Source organism: Ascaphus truei, chromosome 3, assembly GCF_040206685.1.
Source record: "Ascaphus truei isolate aAscTru1 chromosome 3, aAscTru1.hap1, whole genome shotgun sequence".
NCBI lineage: Eukaryota > Metazoa > Chordata > Amphibia > Anura > Ascaphidae > Ascaphus > Ascaphus truei.
This window is the reverse complement of record NC_134485.1, coordinates 390,256,292-390,274,914: the sequence shown is the minus strand read 5'-3', so window position 1 is coordinate 390,274,914 and position 18,623 is coordinate 390,256,292. Positions and strand designations below refer to the sequence as shown.

Below are 18,623 nucleotides of genomic sequence, written 5' to 3'. Positions count from 1 at the left end.
CTTATTATATATGATCTCATTCAATTTTTTTTATATATGTTACTGTGTATCCAATATTAGCTTCTTAATTGAACAACCCACTCGCTTAATCACTTAATTAAAATAGGAGATAAGCAAGCATGTATACAGTATATAGCACAATACATGTTTGCCAAATGTATAGAACAGTACTACATGATCATAAGCAGGGTGAGAGAAATCTCCTACCTCCAAGGACCATACCAGCTTGGCAACATTTCCTTAGACGACATGATGGACAGTTCTTCCTTCGGATCTTATCAACAATGCAGTCATTCCTACCTGCACATAAATAATTGTGCTGTCCTAAGGGGAAAGCAAAAAAACACACAAGGAAACGCTTTACATTCAATATTTCATATTTACAAATCAAACCGTTTATGACATATTTTATTCGTCATTACAAAGACATTAAGGGGGCTATGTACTTAACGCAATTTAATCATAAAATAGACAGTAGGGCCTGGATTTACATATCATAACATCATGTGGTGTATCACATCCCTTCTGGCGATAACTGTCTTACTTGAATGGCCGTTACTGCCAGAATGTGTGCTGCACTTCTCACTTTGATAAATCCTGACCTAATACTCCCAATACTCCCAATACGCTATGGAGGCACATCATTCAAATTTTCATAAATGGGTTCACGATATATTGAACGGAGGCCAAACGTGGTAATTCAATATACTCAAAAGAAGCTAATTGCACTTGATGGTCCACCATTACCCCCCAATGACCTGACAGTTTAGGATTGTATTGAATTACCCCGTGAGGTAATAATTACAATGATAATGATTTAGATGCAAGTACTAACGCTGCTTAATTAATAACTCCCTAGGGAAGATATTGGGAACAGGTTCCTGAGCATTAATGAATCATGTATTTTTGACCTTGTTTTACGCCCGGTGCAGGAGAAAGTGATTTAGGGTATATGAAAAGGGGCAGCAGCAAACACATGGCAATAGTTAAACCATCTTTGTTAACAGATCTGCATCATACATGAAACCCTGGATTAGCACTCTTTTTTTTTATGCTGGCACAAGGGAAATTTCCTGGAATGTAATGCCCAGCCTCCTAAAATTGTAAGAATGTGTTTGTTTCCTAAGACTAAAAATAAACTGAGTTTGGATGATAAAATGTATGATTTTTTGAACAAACAATGTTACTGGAAGAATTTGCTGTCGCAACTTTGAAGTTTGAGGCAAGTTTCTTAAAAAGACGATTAAAACCTCCTTTAACTTGGCAGATGTTTACCCAGCCTGGATAATGTACTTGATTCATTAAAGAGTAATCCAAGCAGCCTTTTCTTTAATTTTTTTTTTACACAGGTTTGAAGCTGGGGGTCTCCGGAGCTGAACCCATTCATTTCAGCTCCAGCAACCCCCGACTTCCAGAGACACTTACCTCAGAAGGGGGTGCCGGTATCTCAGCACCGTTTAAAGGTCACGCGTCACGTGAGTTAATCGGAAGCCGAACCTGATGACGTCACAGCTTCCTATTGACCCGCAGGACACGGGAGCTTTCAAAATCCGCCATTACATGAACCCAGCTAGCGAGTCAGAGCGGTGCCCGGCACCCTCTATAGAAGTCAGTATCTCAGGAAGCAGGGGGTCCCCAGAGCTGAAATTAATGAGGTATCTGCTCCTGAGACCCCTACTTCAATCCAATGGGGGAGAAGTAAAAAAATATGGAGGGAAAAAAACTCTGCTGCTTGCCTTGCCACTTTAAGAGGTTCACTTACTAAAATAAAAAACATAACATGCATTAATTATTTCCTCCCAAAAAGTCTCAAATGTCTCCATATACAGTAACTGCTTATAAATAGTGTGCTATTGCAACAGTGGCAAAATGAATGAAGAACACCTTGCAACAGTGATGTAAAGAGAGATGTATTTAAAATTATTATTTGTTTTGTATCTTATTAAGAAAAGATTAAAAACAAGCTAGTTAAAACGTTTAGGGATTAAGAGTCCTCAATATATTACTCTAAACAAAAAAATCTCAAATAGATACAAATGTAAATGATATACATACAGTATATATATATATTACTAGCTTTTGTGCCCGGCTCCGACCGGGGAATGTAATATTTAATACATCTCCCCCCACCCCGTTTCCGGCGCAGGGATGGCGATCGCATCACCGGGGGGCTCCGGTGGTTGCGGAGGGCGCCGCCATCTTGCAAGAACTTGCACATGCGCAGTTGTGCGGCGGCGGCCATTCTAGGTTGAGTATGCACAGTGGAAAAGCACGCAAACGCTAGCCAATCAGGGAAGGCTCTTGCAAGGGACTACAAGTCCCATGAGCCTTAGAAGTGTCCCACCTGACGCCAGGGAGCTAATAGGAGATGGACAAGTGCTGCAGGCAGGATAAGGAACTGTGTCACAGGGAGCATGCAGGCAGAGTGTGACAGGGAGAGGTAGGGTACAGAGGGTCCTTGCAGAGGGCAAGTAAGCCTATGCACTAGGCCAGCAAATACCCCCTTAGGCCAAAGATAGGCCCTGAGTCAACTCTAGCTTGTTGCTGCTACAGGGACAGGCCCTAGCATAGGGAACGGATCCCTGTAGTATCTAGATATAATTAGGGACACAGCAGACACTGAACTCCCTGAAGAGAGGTTTGGGATCAGGCCTCATTGAAGAGACTATAGAGACATTGCCTTGGTGGGATCACCCTGACAACGTCGATGTAGGAAAGAGGATCGGCGGATCCTTTGCAAAGTCTCATCAGACCGGGTGCTGCAGTTCCCGGCAGGTAAAGTTCCACAAGTGCACCAACATACCAGTATATACCCAGGCACTGATCACGCCTATAGGGGTGGGTTCTTTGGGGACACTGTGGGAGTAATAACCAAGGGACTTAACATTCTGTGGTATTATTGGGGACTCTGTGGGAGGTACACAGTATTCTGGACACGGTGTGGGATACGGTGGTGGGTATCATTTCGGGGAAGTAAGCCCCGCAAGGCGTGTGGTAGTTGTGACAGCAGATGCTAATGCCAATTATTGACTATGGAGACATAGTATATGGCTCGGCTCCTCAAACCCACCTTAGCAAACTTGACACCCTCTACAATTCAATTTGTCGTTTTGTTCTCCAATGCAACTACAACACACATCACTGCGAAATGCTCAAAGAACTAGATTGGTCATCACTCGAGTCTAGGTGCAAAGTTCACCTTTGCTGTCTTGCCTTTAAATTCTTCATGGGCAAGCTACCCAGCTACCTGAACAAGCTTCTCACCCCTACCACATGCAGCACTTATCACCTGAGATCAGACTCCAAAAGACTATTCATGGTCCCAAGGCTCAACAAAGTATCCGGACGTTCCTCCTTCTCCTTCCGTGCACCCCAAAACTGGAACAACCTACCAGAGACTCTCACATCCACCACCAGTTTAAGTTCTTTCAAATCTAATCCTGTCTCACATTTTAACCTGGTCTGTAACTGTTTCATACGCTCATAATATATATTTTCTTTAACTGTGCACGCAATGTCTTGTATATAATGTATATACCCTGTTCATTTATGTAACTGTACTTGAAACCATGTATTATTTGTTTTACTCTGTGCCAAGGACATACTTGAAAACGAGAGGTAACTCTCAATGTATTACTTCCTGGTAAAATATTTTATAAATAAATAAATATATCTTATCCATAAGGGAGAGTAATCCTGTGACATAATAATTGCTAATACAGTAAAGGTGTTGTTATTTTATACTGTGTGGGTGTTATTATTCTGTCCTGTGAGGGGCTGCTTCCGCTCTGCTGGGATCCCTCACAGATGGAGGCGCTGCACCAGAGTAAGTACACAACCCAGGCTCTCTGTGGCAGAGGCTCAGGCTCCTGGAGCCAACAGGTATAAGAGCAGCACTTGGTAGTTTCCTGTGTTCTAGGGGAAACAGGGCTACAAGTATATACATACACATATTTATTTACATGTGTGTTTGTGTATATATTAATAATTGTGCATAAGTGAATGGACTCAATATAGATGAGCTGATTAAGGTTATATTAGCATTAAGTTTGTGTGCAATTAAGTGTGTCTGTGAATCTCTGAATGGTCACTTGTCTTTTCCGATTAACGTGGACATTCTCAAACTACAGACATTCTCCTGGGAGAAACTGAATTATTATACAGATAGAATAAGAGCAAATGAACCATGACCATAACAATGATGTGGCCATCCGCCAAGCACCAGAAACAAAATCAACAAGAAAAGCTGAGTGCTTGAAGGTAAGTGTAGAAAAATAAATGCACTTATACTACATGTGGGGATCATCATGTTTGTAATGCATTTGTTTTGTTGTCATTGTCCTCTTAGGGGTTAGTTTTGTGAGAAAGTCCCAATACTGTCTTATCAATGTGTTTATTTCCTTCATTTCATTTTAGATAGATGACACATATTCAGGGCCGCCAAAATAATTTTTAGGGCCAAGGACAGACTTGAAGAATGGGGCCTCAGCAAATGTTATGACATAATCACATTCAGTCTACTTTGCCCCCTCATGTCTCTTTTTCCCCCCTTAGTGTCTTTCTCTCTCACATCCGTTTACCATTTAATCTTTTCCCTTCCTCTCTAAAGTCCCTCGTTTCCCTCCTCAGGTCTCTCTCTCTCGCCTTCTCCTCAGCATGTCGATTTCCTCTCTCCCCTCCCAAGCCTCTCTTTTTTTCTCCTCTCCCCCCCCAAGCCAGTCTCTCGCTCCTCTCCCCCAAAGCATGTCTCTTTCTCTCCTCTTCCCCCATCCTCTCTCCTCTCTGCCCCAACATGTATTTTTCTCTCGCCTCTCCACAAGCCTGTCTCTCGCCTCTCCTCCACAAGCCTGTCTCTCTCCTCTCCCCTCATAACCTGTCTCTCTCCTCTCCCCTCTAACCTGTCTCTGTCCGCCCCCCAGCCTGTCTCTTTCGTCTCCTCCCCAGCCTCTCTCTCCTCTCCTCCCAAGCCTGTCTCTCTCCTCTCCCCCAGCTTGTCTCTCTCCTCCCCCATTCACCTGTCTCTTTCTCTCCTATATCCCCACCCCAGTCTGTCTCTCTCCGTTTTCTACACACCCCAGCATTTCTCTCTCTGCTCTCTCCCCACCCCAGCCTGTCTCTCTGTTCTCTCCCCACCTCAGTCTCTCTCTCTGCTCTCTCCCCACCCCAGCCTGTATCTCTCGCTGCTCTCTCTGCTCTCCCTGCCCCAGCCGGCCTCTCTCTGCTTTCTCCCCACCCCAGGTCTGTCGGTCTGTCTGTCTCTGCTCTCTCCCGACCCCATCCTGTCTCTCTCTCTGCTCTCTCCCCAGCCAAGCCTGTCTCTCTCGGCTCTCTCCCCACCCCAGCCTGTCTCTCTCTGCTCTCTCCCCACCCCAGCCTGTCTCTCTCTTTGCTCTCTCCCCACCCCAGCCTGTCTCTCTCTCTCTTTGCTCTCTCCCCACTCAAACTGTCTCTCTCTACTCTCTCCCCACCCCAGTCTGTCTGTCTCTCTCTGCTCTCTCTGCTCTCTCATCACCCAGCCAATCTCTTTCTGCTCTCTCCTTACCCCAGCTATTTTCTCTGTGCTCTCTCCCCACCTCAGTCTGTCTCACTCTGCTCTCTCCAAACCCCAGCCTCTCTCTCTCTCTGTGTGTTCTCTCCCCTCCCCAGCCTGTCTCTCTCTTTGCTCTCTTCCTTCCCCAGCCTGTCTCCCTCTGCTCTCCCAACTCCAGCCTGTCTCTCTCTCTGCTCTCCACCCGAGCCTGTCTATCTCTTCTGTCCCCCCATTCCAGCCTGTCTCTCGGCTCTCTCCCTACTCCAGTCTGTCTGTCTGTCTCTCTCTCTCACTACTCCAAGGGACACAGAGGAAAAAACCTCCTAGATCAGTGCTCTAGAGTATGTAAATACATCCATGATAATAAACAGTAAAATGTTCGGATGTTTAAAAAAAATAGATTGATTTAAGAATAAAACATCATTTGTTAGTATGTCCAGGTGAATAAATGTGAGTGCCCAATACGCTAAGGGTCATTAAGGTTCCCATTTGAGGGTCTGTTATAAAGTTGGTAGCTTTGGATGTCTGGAGAACCCACATGAGTGGGGGTCCAGACCCCTAAATCCACTAGCAAACTAACCCCTGGAGCTAGACCAATAGCACATGAATTGCAAAGTGCACAGATGCACAAAACGCGTCAGAAGTTCTGCTCACGATCCCTGTTAGTTTATATGTTGCAGCTTGCCGAATAAAGTAATTTTATATCGCGATCCAGCATCCGTCAGCCTTTTTCCTCTTGGAACGCAGCATTTTCTTCATTTGGTACGTAGTGCACCGACAATATCCTCCCCCTTGGGAGAACACTTCCTCTCCCCACTCCAGACAGTCTCTCTCTCTCTCTGTTCTCTACCCACTCCAGCCTTTCGTTCTCTCCCTACTCCAGCCTGTCTCTCTCTCTGCTTTCTCCCCACTCCAGACTCTCTCTCTGCATGCTTGCCACTCCAGCATCTCTCTCTCTCTGCTCTCTCCCCACTCCAGCCGGTCTCTCTCTCTGCTCTCTCCCCACTCCAGCCCCTCTCTCTCTGCTCGCTCCCCATCCCAGTCTGTTGGTCTGTCTGTCTCTGCTCTCTCCCCACCCCATCCTGTCTCTATCTCTCTGCTCTCTCTCCACTCCTGTCTGTCTTTTTCTCTACTCTTCCCCTCCCCAGCCTGTCGTTTGTCTCTTCTTACACTGTTTCTCATTCTCTCTGTTTTCCCCTAATTTTATTTATCTTATTTCCCCCCTCATGTCTATTTTTCCTCCCTCTTCTCTCACACAAGCCATTCTCTTTATTTAATCCTCCGTGTTTCTCTTTCTCTCCCCTCTTTTCCTTATTCCCTCCTCCTATGTCTTTTCCTCCTCCCTGCATTTTCTTTCCCCCTCATCTCCCTCTTTAACAACTTATGTATTCTCTTTGTGCTTTTTTTCTCAGTGTTTTTCTCTTCCTTTCTGTCTGTTTCCCTTTGAGGTCTGTTTTTCTCCCCATATTTAACCCTTCCCTCACCTTTCTCTCAGGTTGCAGCTTCAGACACGCGCTGCTGTCCTCAAGGACCCGCCCCCCTTGCTCCGCCCACCTACGGAGGCTCTGCAGAGGCAGGGATTTCTCCTCTGTGCTTCCTGCTGCCACTCAGTGCCTACAGAAGGGAATTAATGTGCGGGCAGCAGGGAGCCTGGCATCCTAAACACACCAGGCCTGGGACAACAGCCCTGGCTGTTCCCCGCTGTCGGCAGCCCTACACACATTTACCATATTACTTGGGTTCAACAAAGACTTTAAACTAGAAAGGCAGATTTTAATAAACTGAGGACTAATCTACAAGGAATAAATTGGGATGATGTTTTTGCAGGGAAAAATGTGGAAGATAAATGGGCAGTCTTTAAAACATTGTTAGAAAAGCACACTTGTGAGTGTATAGCCTTCGGTAAGAAGTATAAAAGAAACAAGTCTAAACTAATGTGACTAAGAAAACAGGTAGGGGAGGAAATTGAAAAGAAGAGGCAGGCGTTTAGATTCTTAAAGTCAGAAGGGATGGAGGCATCATATTAGAATTATAAGGAATGTAACAAAAGTTGCAAAAGGGCAATCAAATTAGCAAAAATGGACAATGAAAAAAGGATTGCAATAGAAAGTAAGATCAACCCTAAAAAGTTCTTTAAGTACCTTAATAACATAAAAATGAGAAATGAAAATATAGGACCATTTCAGTGTGAGATAAGCAGGCAGATTATTGGAGATAAGGAAAAAGCAGAGGTATTAAACACATTCTTTGCATCTGTATTTACAAGGGAAGAATCAATTGCACTAGTAGTGCTGCAGGAGGAAGACAAAATCTCTATATTAACAAACAATTGGTTAATTGAGGAAAATAAATATTGATAAAATTAAATAAGGCACCTGGCCCCGATGGCATACAGTACATCCAAAAGTTTTTAACGAGTTAAGTTCAGTAATAGCCAAACTATTATATTTAATATTCAAGGGCTCTATTTCCACTGGCTGAGTACCAGAAGATTAGCATAAAGCAGACGTGGTGCCTATATTTAAAAAGAGGGCAAGATCACAACCGGGGAATTACAGACCTGTAAGCCTGACATCAATAGTAGGGAAGTTACTTGAAGGTTTAGTACGGGATAATATTCATCAGTTCCCTAATGGAAAATTATTAGTAAACGTCAGTATTTATTAAGGTTACATCAAGCTAAACTAACCTTATTAATTTCTTTGAGGAGGAAAGTAGGAATTTTGACCAGGGTAATGCATTTGGTGTGGTCTGCTTAGATTTTCTGAAGGATTTTGATATGGTTCCACACAAGAGGTTAGTGTACAAAATAATGCAAATTGGACTCAGTAAAAATATATGAACCTCGATTGAAAACTGATTGAAGGATAGACAACAGAGAGTTGTCATAAATGCAACTTTTTCAGGTTAGGCTAAAATTGTGAGTGGAGTAACTCAAAGATCGGTACTGGGACCCCTGCTTTCAAACTTGTTTAATAATGACATTGAGGTTGGCATAGAGAGCAAAGCAAAGTCTCTCTGTTTTCCCCTAATTTTATTTATCTTATTTCCCCCCTCATGTCTATTTTTCCTCCCTCTTCTCTCACACAAGCCATTCTCTTTATTTAATCCTCCGTGTTTCTCTTTCTCTCCCCTCTTTTCCTTATTCCCTCCTCCCATGTCTTTTCCTCCTCCCTGCATTTTCTTTCCCCCTCATCTCCCTCTTTAACAACTTATGTATTCTCTTTGTGCTTTTTTTCTCAGTGTTTTTCTCTTCCTTTCTGTCTGCTTCCATTTGAAGTCTGTTTTTCTCCCCATATTTAACCCTTCCCTCACCTTTCTCTCAGTTTGCAGCTTCAGACACGCGCTGCTGTCCTCAAGGACCCGCCCCCCTGCTCCGCCCACCTACGGAGGCTCTGCAGAGGCAGGAATTTCTCCTCTGTGCTTCCTGCTGCCACTCAGTGCCTACTGAAGGGAATTAATGTGCGGGCAGCAGGGAGCCTGGCATCCTAAACACACCAGGCCTGGGACAACAGCCCTGGCTGTTCCCCGCTGTCGGCAGCCCTACACACATTTACCATATTACTTGGGTTCAACAAAGACTTTAAACTAGAAAGGCAGATTTTAATAAACTGAGGACTAATCTACAAGGAAAAAATTGGGATGATGTTTTTGCAGGGAAAAATGTGGAAGATAAATGGGCAGTCTTTAAAACATTGTTAGAAAAGCACACTTGTGAGTGTATAGCCTTCGGTAAGAAGTATAAAAGAAACAAGTCTAAACTAATGTGACTAAGAAAACAGGTAGGGGAGGAAATTGAAAAGAAGAGGCAGGCGTTTAGATTCTTAAAGTCGGAAGGGACGGAGGCATCATATTAGAATTATAAGGAATGTAACAAAAGTTGCAAAAGGGCAATCAAATTAGCAAAAATGGATAATGAAAAAAGGATTGCAATAGAAAGTAAGATCAACCCTAAAAAGTTCTTTAAGTATGGAAGGCAACCTCGTGAGAGGAATCAGTGAAGCACTGCAAGCAGGGTAGGGCGCAGGTAGAATGCAGATAGAAATGGCACACCATAAATTAAAAATCTAATTTAATAAGTGACTGGAGACATAACAAAAGGAACAGAGTAGTGCACTCTGAAGAGTTTCGGGTCTTGGCCCTTTGCCCTTTGTCTGCTCTCTCCGCACCCCAGTCTGTCGGTCTGTCTGTCTCTGCTCACTCCCCACCCCAGTTTGTCTCTCTCTCGGCTCTCTCCCCACCCAAGCCTATCTCTCTCTGCTCTCTCCCCACCTCAGCCTGTCTCTCTCCCAACCCCAGTGTGTCTCTCTCTTTGCTCTCTCCCCACCCAACCTGTCTCTCTCTCTACTCTCTCCCCACCCCAGTCTCTGTCTCTCTCTGCTCTCTCATCACCCAGCCAGTCTCTTTCTGCTCTCCTCACCCCAGCCATTCTCTCTCTGCTCTCTCCCCACCCCAGTCTGTCTCTCTCTGCTCTCTCCAAACCCCAGCCTGTCTCTCACTGCTCTCCCAACTCCAGCCTGTCTCTCTCTCTGCTCTCCACCCGAGCCTGTCTATTTCTTCTGTCCCCCCATTCCAGCCTGTCTCTCGGCTCTCTCCCCAATCTAGTCTGTCTGTCTGTCTCTCTCACCACTCCAAGAGAAACAGAGGAAAAAACCTCCTAGATCAGTGCTCTAGAATATGTAAATACATCCATGATAATAAACAGTAAAATGTTCGGATGTTTAAAAAAAATAGATTGATTTAAGAATAAAACATCATTTGTTAGTATGTCCAGGTGAATAAATGTGAGTGCCCAATACGCTAAGGGTCATTAAGGTTCCCATTTGAGGGTGTGTTATAAAGTTGGTAGGTTTGGATGTCTGGAGAACCCACATGAGTGGGGGTCCAGACCCCTAAATCCACTAGCAAACTAACCCCTGGAGCTAGACCAATAGCACATGAATTGCAAAGTGCACGGATGCACAAAACGCGTCAGAAGTTCTGCTCACGATCCCTGTTAGTTTATATGTTGCAGCTTGCCGAATAAAGTAATTTTATATCGCGATCCAGCATCCGTCAGCCTTTTTCCTCTTGGAACGCAGCATTTTCTTCATTTGGTACGTAGTGCACCGACAATATCCTCCCCCTTGGGAGAACACTTCCTCTCCCCACTCCAGACAGTCTCTCTTTCTGTTCTCTCCCTACCCCAGCCTGTCGTTCTCTCCCCACTCCAGCCTGCTCTCTCCCTGCTTTCTCCCCACTCCAGCCTGTCTCTCTCTCTCTCTGCTCTCTCCCCACCCCATCCTGTCTCTCTCTCTGCTCTCTCCACTTCTGTCTGTCTTTTTCTCTCCTCCCCCAAATGCCTGTCTTTTTCTCTACTCTTCCCCTCCCCAGCCTGTCGTTTGTCTCTTCTTACACTGTTTCTCATTCTCTCTGTTTTCCCCTAATTTTATTTATCTTATTTCCCCCCTCATGTCTATTTTTCCTCCCTCTTCTCTCACACAAGCCATTCTCTTTATTTAATCCTCCATGTTTCTCTTTCTCTCCCCTCTTTTCCTTATTCCCTCCTCCTATGTCTTTCCCTCTTCCCTGCATTTTCTTTCCCCCTCATCTCTCTCTTTAACAACTTATGTATTCTCTTTGTGCTTTTTTTCTCAGTGTTTTTCTCTTCCTTTCTGTCTGTTTCCCTTTGAGGTCTGTTTTCCTCCCCATATTTAACCCTTCCCTCACCTTTCTCTCAGGTTGCAGCTTCAGACACGCGCTGCTGTCCTCAAGGACCTGACCCCTGCTCCGCCCACCTACGGAGGCTCTGCAGAGGCAGGGATTTCTCCTCTGTGCTTCCTGCTGCCACTCAGTGCCTACAGAAGGGAATTAATGTGCGGTCAGCAGGGGGCCTGGCATCCTAAACACACCAGGCCTGGGACAACAGCCCTGGCTGTTCCCCGCTGTCGGCAGCCCTACACACATTTACCATATTACTTGGGTTCAACAAAGACTTTAAACTAGAAAGGCAGATTTTAATAAACTCAGGACTAATCTACAAGGAATAAATTGGGATGATGTTTTTGCAGGGAAAAATGTGGAAGATAAATGGGCAGTCTTTAAAACATTGTTAGAAAAGCACACTTGTGAGTGTATAGCCTTCGGTAAGAAGTATAAAAGAAACAAGTCTAAACTAATGTGACTAAGAAAACAGGTAGGGGAGGAAATTGAAAAGAAGAGGCAGGCGTTTAGATTCTTAAAGTCAGAAGGGACGGAGGCATCATATTAGAATTATAAGGAATGTAACAAAAGTTGCAAAAGGGCAATCAAATTAGCAAAAATGGATAATGAAAAAAGGATTGCAATAGAAAGTAAGATCAACCCTAAAAAGTTCTTTAAGTACCTTAATAACATAAAAATGAGAAATGAAAATATAGGACCATTTCAGTGTGAGATAGGCAGGCAGATTATTGGAGATAAGGAAAAAGCAGAGGTATTAAATACATTCTTTGCATCTGTATTTACAAGGGAAGAATCAACTGCACTAGTAGTGCTGCAGGAGGAAGACAAAATCTCTATATTAACAAACAATTGGTTAACTGAGGAAGAAGTTCATAGGCGGCTTGATAAAATTAAATAAGGCACCTGGCCCCGATGGCATACAGTACATCCAAAAGTTTTTAACGAGTTAAGTTCAGTAATAGCCAAACTATTACATTTAATATTCAAGTGCTCTATTTCCACTGGCTGAGTACCAGAAGATTGGCATAAAGCAGACGTGGTGCCTATATTTAAAAAGGGAGCAAGATCACAACCGGGGAATTACAGACCTGTAAGCCTGACATCAATAGTAGGGAAGTTACTTGAAGGTTTAGTACGGGATAATATTCATCAGTTCCCTAATGGAAAATTATTAGTAAATGTCAGTATTTATTAAGGTTACATCAAGCCAAACTAACCTTATTAATTTCTTTGAGGAGGAAAGTAGGAATTTTGACCAAGGTAATGCAGTTGGTGTGGTCTGCTTAGATTTTCTGAAGGATTTTGATATGGTTCCACACAAGAGGTTAGTGTACAAAATAATGCAAATTGGACTCAGTAAAAATATATGAACCTTGATTGAAAACTGATTGAAGGATAGACAACAAAGAGTTGTCATAAATACAACTTTTTCAGGTTAGGCTAAAATTGTGAGTGGAGTACCTCAAAGATCGGTACTGGGACTCCTGCTTTTAAACTTGTTTAATAATGACCTTGAGGTTGGCATAGAGAGCAAAGCAAAGTCTCTCTGTTTTCCCCTAATTTTATTTATCTTATTTCCCCCCTCATGTCTATTTTTCCTCCCTCTTCTCTCACACAAGCCATTCTCTTTATTTAATACTCTGTGTTTCTCTTTCTCTCCCCTCTTTTCCTTATCCCCTCCTCCCATGTCTTTCCCTCCTCCCTGCATTTTCTTTCTCCCTCATCTCCCTCTTTAACAACTTATGTATTCTCTTTGTGCTTTTTTTCTCAGTGTTTTTCTCTTCCTTTCTGTCTGCTTCCCTTTGAGGTCTATTTTTCTCCCCATATTTAACCCTTCCCTCACCTTTCTCTCAGGTTGCAGCTTCAGACACGCGCTGCTGTCCTCAAGGACCCGCCCCCCCCTGCTCCGCCCACCTACGGAGGCTCTGTAGAGGCAGGGATTTCTCCTCTGTGCTTCCTGCTGCCACTCAGTGCCTACTGAAGGGAATTAATGTGCGGGCAGCAGGGAGCCTGGCATCCTAAACACACCAGGCCTGGGACAACAGCCCTGGTTGTTCCCCGCTGTCGGCAGCCCTACACACATTTACCATATTACTTGGGTTCAACAAAGACTTTAAACTAGAAAGGCAGATTTTAATAAACTCAGGACTAATCTACAAGGAAAAAATTGGGATGATGTTTTTGCAGGGAAAAATGTGGAAGATAATTGGGCAGTCTTTAAAACATTGTTAGAAAAGCACACTTGTGAGTGTATAGCCTTCGGTAAGAAGTATAAAAGAAACAAGTCTAAACTAATGTGACTAAGAAAACAGGTAGGGGAGGAAATTGAAAAGAAGAGGCAGGCGTTTAGATTCTTAAAGTCAGAAGGGACAGAGGCATCATATTAGAATTATAAGGCATGTAACAAAAGTTGCAAAAGGGCAATCAAATTAGCAAAAATGGATAATGTAAAAAGTATTGCAATAGAAAGTAAGATCAACCCTAAAAAGTTCTTTAAGTACCTTAATAACATAAAAATGAGAAATGAAAATATAGGACCATTTCAGTGTGAGATAGGCAGGCAGATTATTGGAGATAAGGAAAAAGCAGAGGTATACATTCTTTGCATCTGTATTTACAAGGGAAGAATCAACTGCACTAGTAGTGCTGCAGGAGGAAGACAAAATCTCTATATTAACAAACAATTGGTTAACTGAGGAAGAAGTTCATAGGCGGCTTGATAAAATTAAATAAGGCACCTGGCCCCGATGGCATACAGTACATCCAAAAGTTTTTAACGAGTTAAGTTCAGTAATAGCCAAACTATTACATTTAATATTCAAGGGCTCTATTTCCACTGGCTGAGTACCAGAAGATTGGCATAAAGCAGACGTGGTGCCTATATTTAAAAAGGGAGCAAGATCACAACCGGGGAATTACAGACCTGTAAGCCTGACATCAATAGTAGGGAAGTTACTTGAAGGTTTAGTACGGGATAATATTCATCAGTTCCCTAATGGAAAATTATTAGTAATAGTCAGTATTTATTAAGGTTACATCAAGCCAAACTAACCTTATTAATTTCTTTGAGGAGGAAAGTAGGAATTTTGACCAGGGTAATGCAGTTGGTGTGGTCTGCTTAGATTTTCTGAAGGATTTTGATATGGTTCCACACAAGAGGTTAGTGTACAAAATAATGCAAATTGGACTCAGTAAAAATATATGAACCTTGATTGAAAACTGATTGAAGGATAGACAACAGAGAGTTGTCATAAATGCAACTTTTTCAGGTTAGGCTAAAATTGTGAGTGGAGTACCTCAAAGATCGGTACTGGGACCCCTGCTTTTAAACTTGTTTAATAATGACCTTGAGGTTGGCATAGAGAGCAAAGTCTCCATTTTTGCTGATGATACTAAATTGTGTAAGGTAGTAGAATCAAATCAGGGTGTAATTTCTCTCCAGAAGAACTTGGATAGACTGGAAACTAAGGCAGGTAAATAGCAAATGCGGTTTAATACAGATAAATGTAAGGTTATGCATTTGGGAAAAAAGGATAAACAGGCAATTTACAAATTAAATGGGAATAAATTAGGAGAATCCTTGATGGAGAAGGATTTAGGAGTGCATGTAGACAGCAGGTTTAGCAATAGTGCCCAAAGTCATTCAGTAGCTGCAAAGGCAAACAAGATCTTATCTTGCATTAACGGGCAACGGATGGAAGGGAAGTAAATATAATTATGCCCCTTAAAAAGGCATTAGAAAGACCACACCTTGAATATGAAGGTCGGTAGCCACTCCGTCTGCGGACACTATGTCACCCACGTAGGTGACGAACGTTCGGCAGAACTGGCATTTGTCCACGGACAACTTCCGGCCTTCCTTGCACCAGTCTATCTAACACCTTCAGGAGGCATTCCTCGTGCTCTTCAAGAGTTCTTCCTAATGATGAAGTCATCGAGGTAGACTAGGCACTCGCAGGGTTTCATATCCCCAATGGGCTTTTCCATCAGCCACTGGAAAGTTGCTGGGGCACCACAAATGCCTTGGGGCATTTGGGTAAACTGATAAAAGCCAAGGGGGCAGACAAATGCTGTCTTCTCCTGGTCTTCAGAGCTCATGGGGACCTAGTAGTACCCAGATCTCAGTGCCAGCACGCTGAACCCTTGGCTTCCCGTCAGCGCATTGAGGATCTCCTCTATCCGTGGCAGAGTGTACTGGTCAGGTATGGTAGGCCTGTTCAGGGTCCGGAAGTCCACGCACAGGTGAACTGACCCATTTTTCTTTCGTACCACCACAATCGGAAAGGCATAGGGACTTCATGATTTGGTCACTATGCCTGCTGTCTCCATTTCATTTTGAACACATCTCTGGGGACGAGACGTCTGGAACGCTCCCAGACTGGCGTGGTGTCATTCAGACAAATCGTGTGCTGGGCGTTCTTGCTGCAGCCAACGTTCATCTCACTAGTGGAGAATACCTTCAGCGTTCCTCCAGCTTGCCCCACATCTGTCTCTTCCAGTCTTCTGACAGGGTCGATTCCCCAAAATCAAACTGTAATTCGGCAGGCTCCTCTCGCATGGTAGCGACGTTTACATGTGCCATCAGTTCTATGGTGGTAACTGGCTATATCCGACCCAGTGTCTGCCCGACATCAAATGGTACCGAATGAGGGGAGATGTTTTGGATAGTCACCATAACTTTCTCTGGAATGGAGGTTCTCCACTCTCATATCTCTGGAACCATTTTGTACCCTCTCTTGATGACCTCCTCGGGTGTGGTCTCGAGAGAGAAGTACCGATCACATTCGTCACGTTTTCGATAGGCAGTGACTGCTTCCATGCGCCTCACTCTCCCTGGTGGAATCTCTATCAACCCTTCCACGGGATTGAAGATTTCTCCATACTCCTCTTCTGCCATGACCCTGTAGCACTCTTCTTTGAGTACCGGATGGATCCGTAGAGAAGATAGGGGTAGTTCACCCGCCACGAGAAGATACGCCCGGATAACGGTCCACACCACGTCGGCGTTAGTTCCCAATATGATGGAGGAACTTGGGTATTCTCAGGGCTCAGGACATACAAGAGCCTCTACTTCCATGGGATGGATCTTGTTAGTGTCTAACTGTGTTATGTCTATCCGTACTTGCACCACACCGTCAATGGAGTAGTTCTCGTTACTCAGACCACACAGCTTCATCTTGGCCGCCGTCCACAAGGGCAGATGGATAAGGTGCTGGTAATAGAAGGGCCGGTAGATAATGGTTACCTTGGACCAGGTATCCAGCAAAGCGGAAGCATTTATTCCTTCCACGAGGACCCGGATGATGGCAGCCGGTACCACTCTACAGCAAGTGTCCTTTTGGGGTGCTTCATCAGGGCCGGTGCCCATACGATGAAGGACTGAGCCTCATTGGTGGGCGTTTTGGACTCCGGGCAGTCACTGGAGATATGACCATTTCGGCCACAATGGTAGCAGCAGATATTATTCAAGGCCTTAATGGCAGGATTGGGAGCCGAGCTCCTTGTCACCTTGGGGGCGGATACAGGTGCCATTAGAGGAGAGATGTCTTTGGCACTGTTTGCATCTTTAGGCTTCGGGACCTTTGCCTCCTTGGTCCCTTTCTTGCGAGATTCGTTGGGCTTCTTAGGGTCGTGCAGGCACGTGTAAGCTTCACACCCTTTCACCAAGCCCAGGGGGTCTTCCAAGGTAAGAGGATCCCCTTGCAGTAAGGAGCACCAAATCATTACAACGATGTGATGGGTGGGTATTGCCCCCTACAAGAATTGTTTTCGGCGGTACTCGTTTACTCCTGAGGCCTTGATGGTTTCATGAGAGCGTAAGTCCCACAAAACCAGCTGAATCTGCTGAATAAATTCAGATAGGTCTTCCCCCTCTTTCTGGCAAAGATGATAATACTTGGACCATAGCTCGCTTTCGTCTTCTTCTAAGCCACAGGTACATGTCAGTGAAGCCACCAGCATTTGTGCCATGACATCTGCATTTTGGTCCCTGAAATTTTTCACCACGTAGATGCGCGCGGGACGGGGGGGAGGGGGGTCTTAGATACTTCATTATCCGCTGTCTTATCACAGTGTCGGGGGCAGGACCATTCTTCTAGAACCTGCAAGGTGTAATTCCTTCCATGCCTCTTCCCCTGCTGGAGTGGGTTTGACCCCTGAAAAGATTTCCAGCTTATAGTAGTGTTGCGAGTGAGGTGACTCATTCTTGTTCCCCTCTAACTGCTGTGTGGCAGTTGCCAGTATTTCTATGTCGTCTGAACGGTGGGAGCTGGAACTGCCAGGACTCGGGTGGCGGATGCGACAGGATATGACACTGGCATTGCTCCCCAAAAGACTTCCTGAGGAAGGTGGAGACATACACATAGCAACCTTGTGCAAGTCAGCGGAAGAACTAGGGTGTTCTGCCTTCACGTGAATTTCGGGATAGATGATAGGACACCCGCTATCTAACGCTCCATGAAGCCACAAGGTGGATGGGCCTCCTACATCTACTAAGTCATTTCCGCTATTTACTAAAACTGAACACCATACTCTGTCTGGGTCTGGGCCCCCGCTACCCACAATAAACACTAATACCCACCTCCTCTACCCCCACATGATTGATACCAGAGGCCGCGGTGGTCCTCAGATGGTCCCTGTGGGTGTCTGTAGGACCTCAGGTGGTCCCCGTGGGTGTCTGTGGGTCCTCTGCGGGTGTCTGGGGTTACTCAGGTGGTTCCTGTGGGTGTCTGTGGACCCTCGGGCGTGTCTGGAGGTCCTCAGGTGGTCCCCGTAGGTATCTGGGGTTCATCTATGTCTATCTATGGTTCATCACAAGATGCTTTTCTAAATTGTAAATTATGTGCATGCAAATCCTTTGCACATTAATGGTTTACTTTTATATATATTTTTTCTTAATTAAAGTTTTATTTTTATGTGATTTATGTGGGTTTAAGTTTAAGTTTATATGTGGTCTGAGGATTTTTTTAATATGTTAAGATAAAGGCATCTATTTTGCCAGGTCTATTTTTTTAGGTAAGGGGTTATTGGTGTATTTATATGTGTTTCCTCATCTGTTTCCCTTTTTTTTGTCATTTTGTTCAATAAAGTTTATTCATTTGAATACACGCATTTGCGCGCTGACGTCACCATTCCGTGCCGCGCATGATGCGTCATTCGTGACGCGATCTGGCACCGGACGGATGGGGTCTGATGGCGGGAAAGTGCGCGTATATTAGATACCTGGCAAGGTAAGATCGTTAAGCACCTTGATAAAGAGCTGTCCGCTCGAAACGCGTTGGTGAGGGCCCATGGGCTCGTTTGTATTTTGATGTCTTGATCCATTAAATATTTTCTTTTATGGGATACACACTCTCTCGCAGTTTTTTATTTTTTCTCTGTGCACAGTAGT

The 18,623-nt window shown here is 44.4% G+C and overlaps 1 protein-coding gene across 6 annotated transcripts in view; it reads right to left on the bottom strand.

Moving 5' to 3' along the window:
• The window catches only part of PGR (progesterone receptor), a 142,626-nt gene that overhangs the window by 104,920 nt on the left and 19,083 nt on the right, over positions 1-18,623 (bottom strand). For all 6 annotated transcript variants that reach the window (XM_075592441.1, XM_075592443.1, XM_075592442.1 and 3 more), the window contains exon 3: positions 208-324. In XM_075592441.1, the coding sequence (XP_075448556.1) occupies positions 208-324 (117 nt within the window). The remainder of the gene's footprint in view (positions 1-207; positions 325-18,623) is intronic.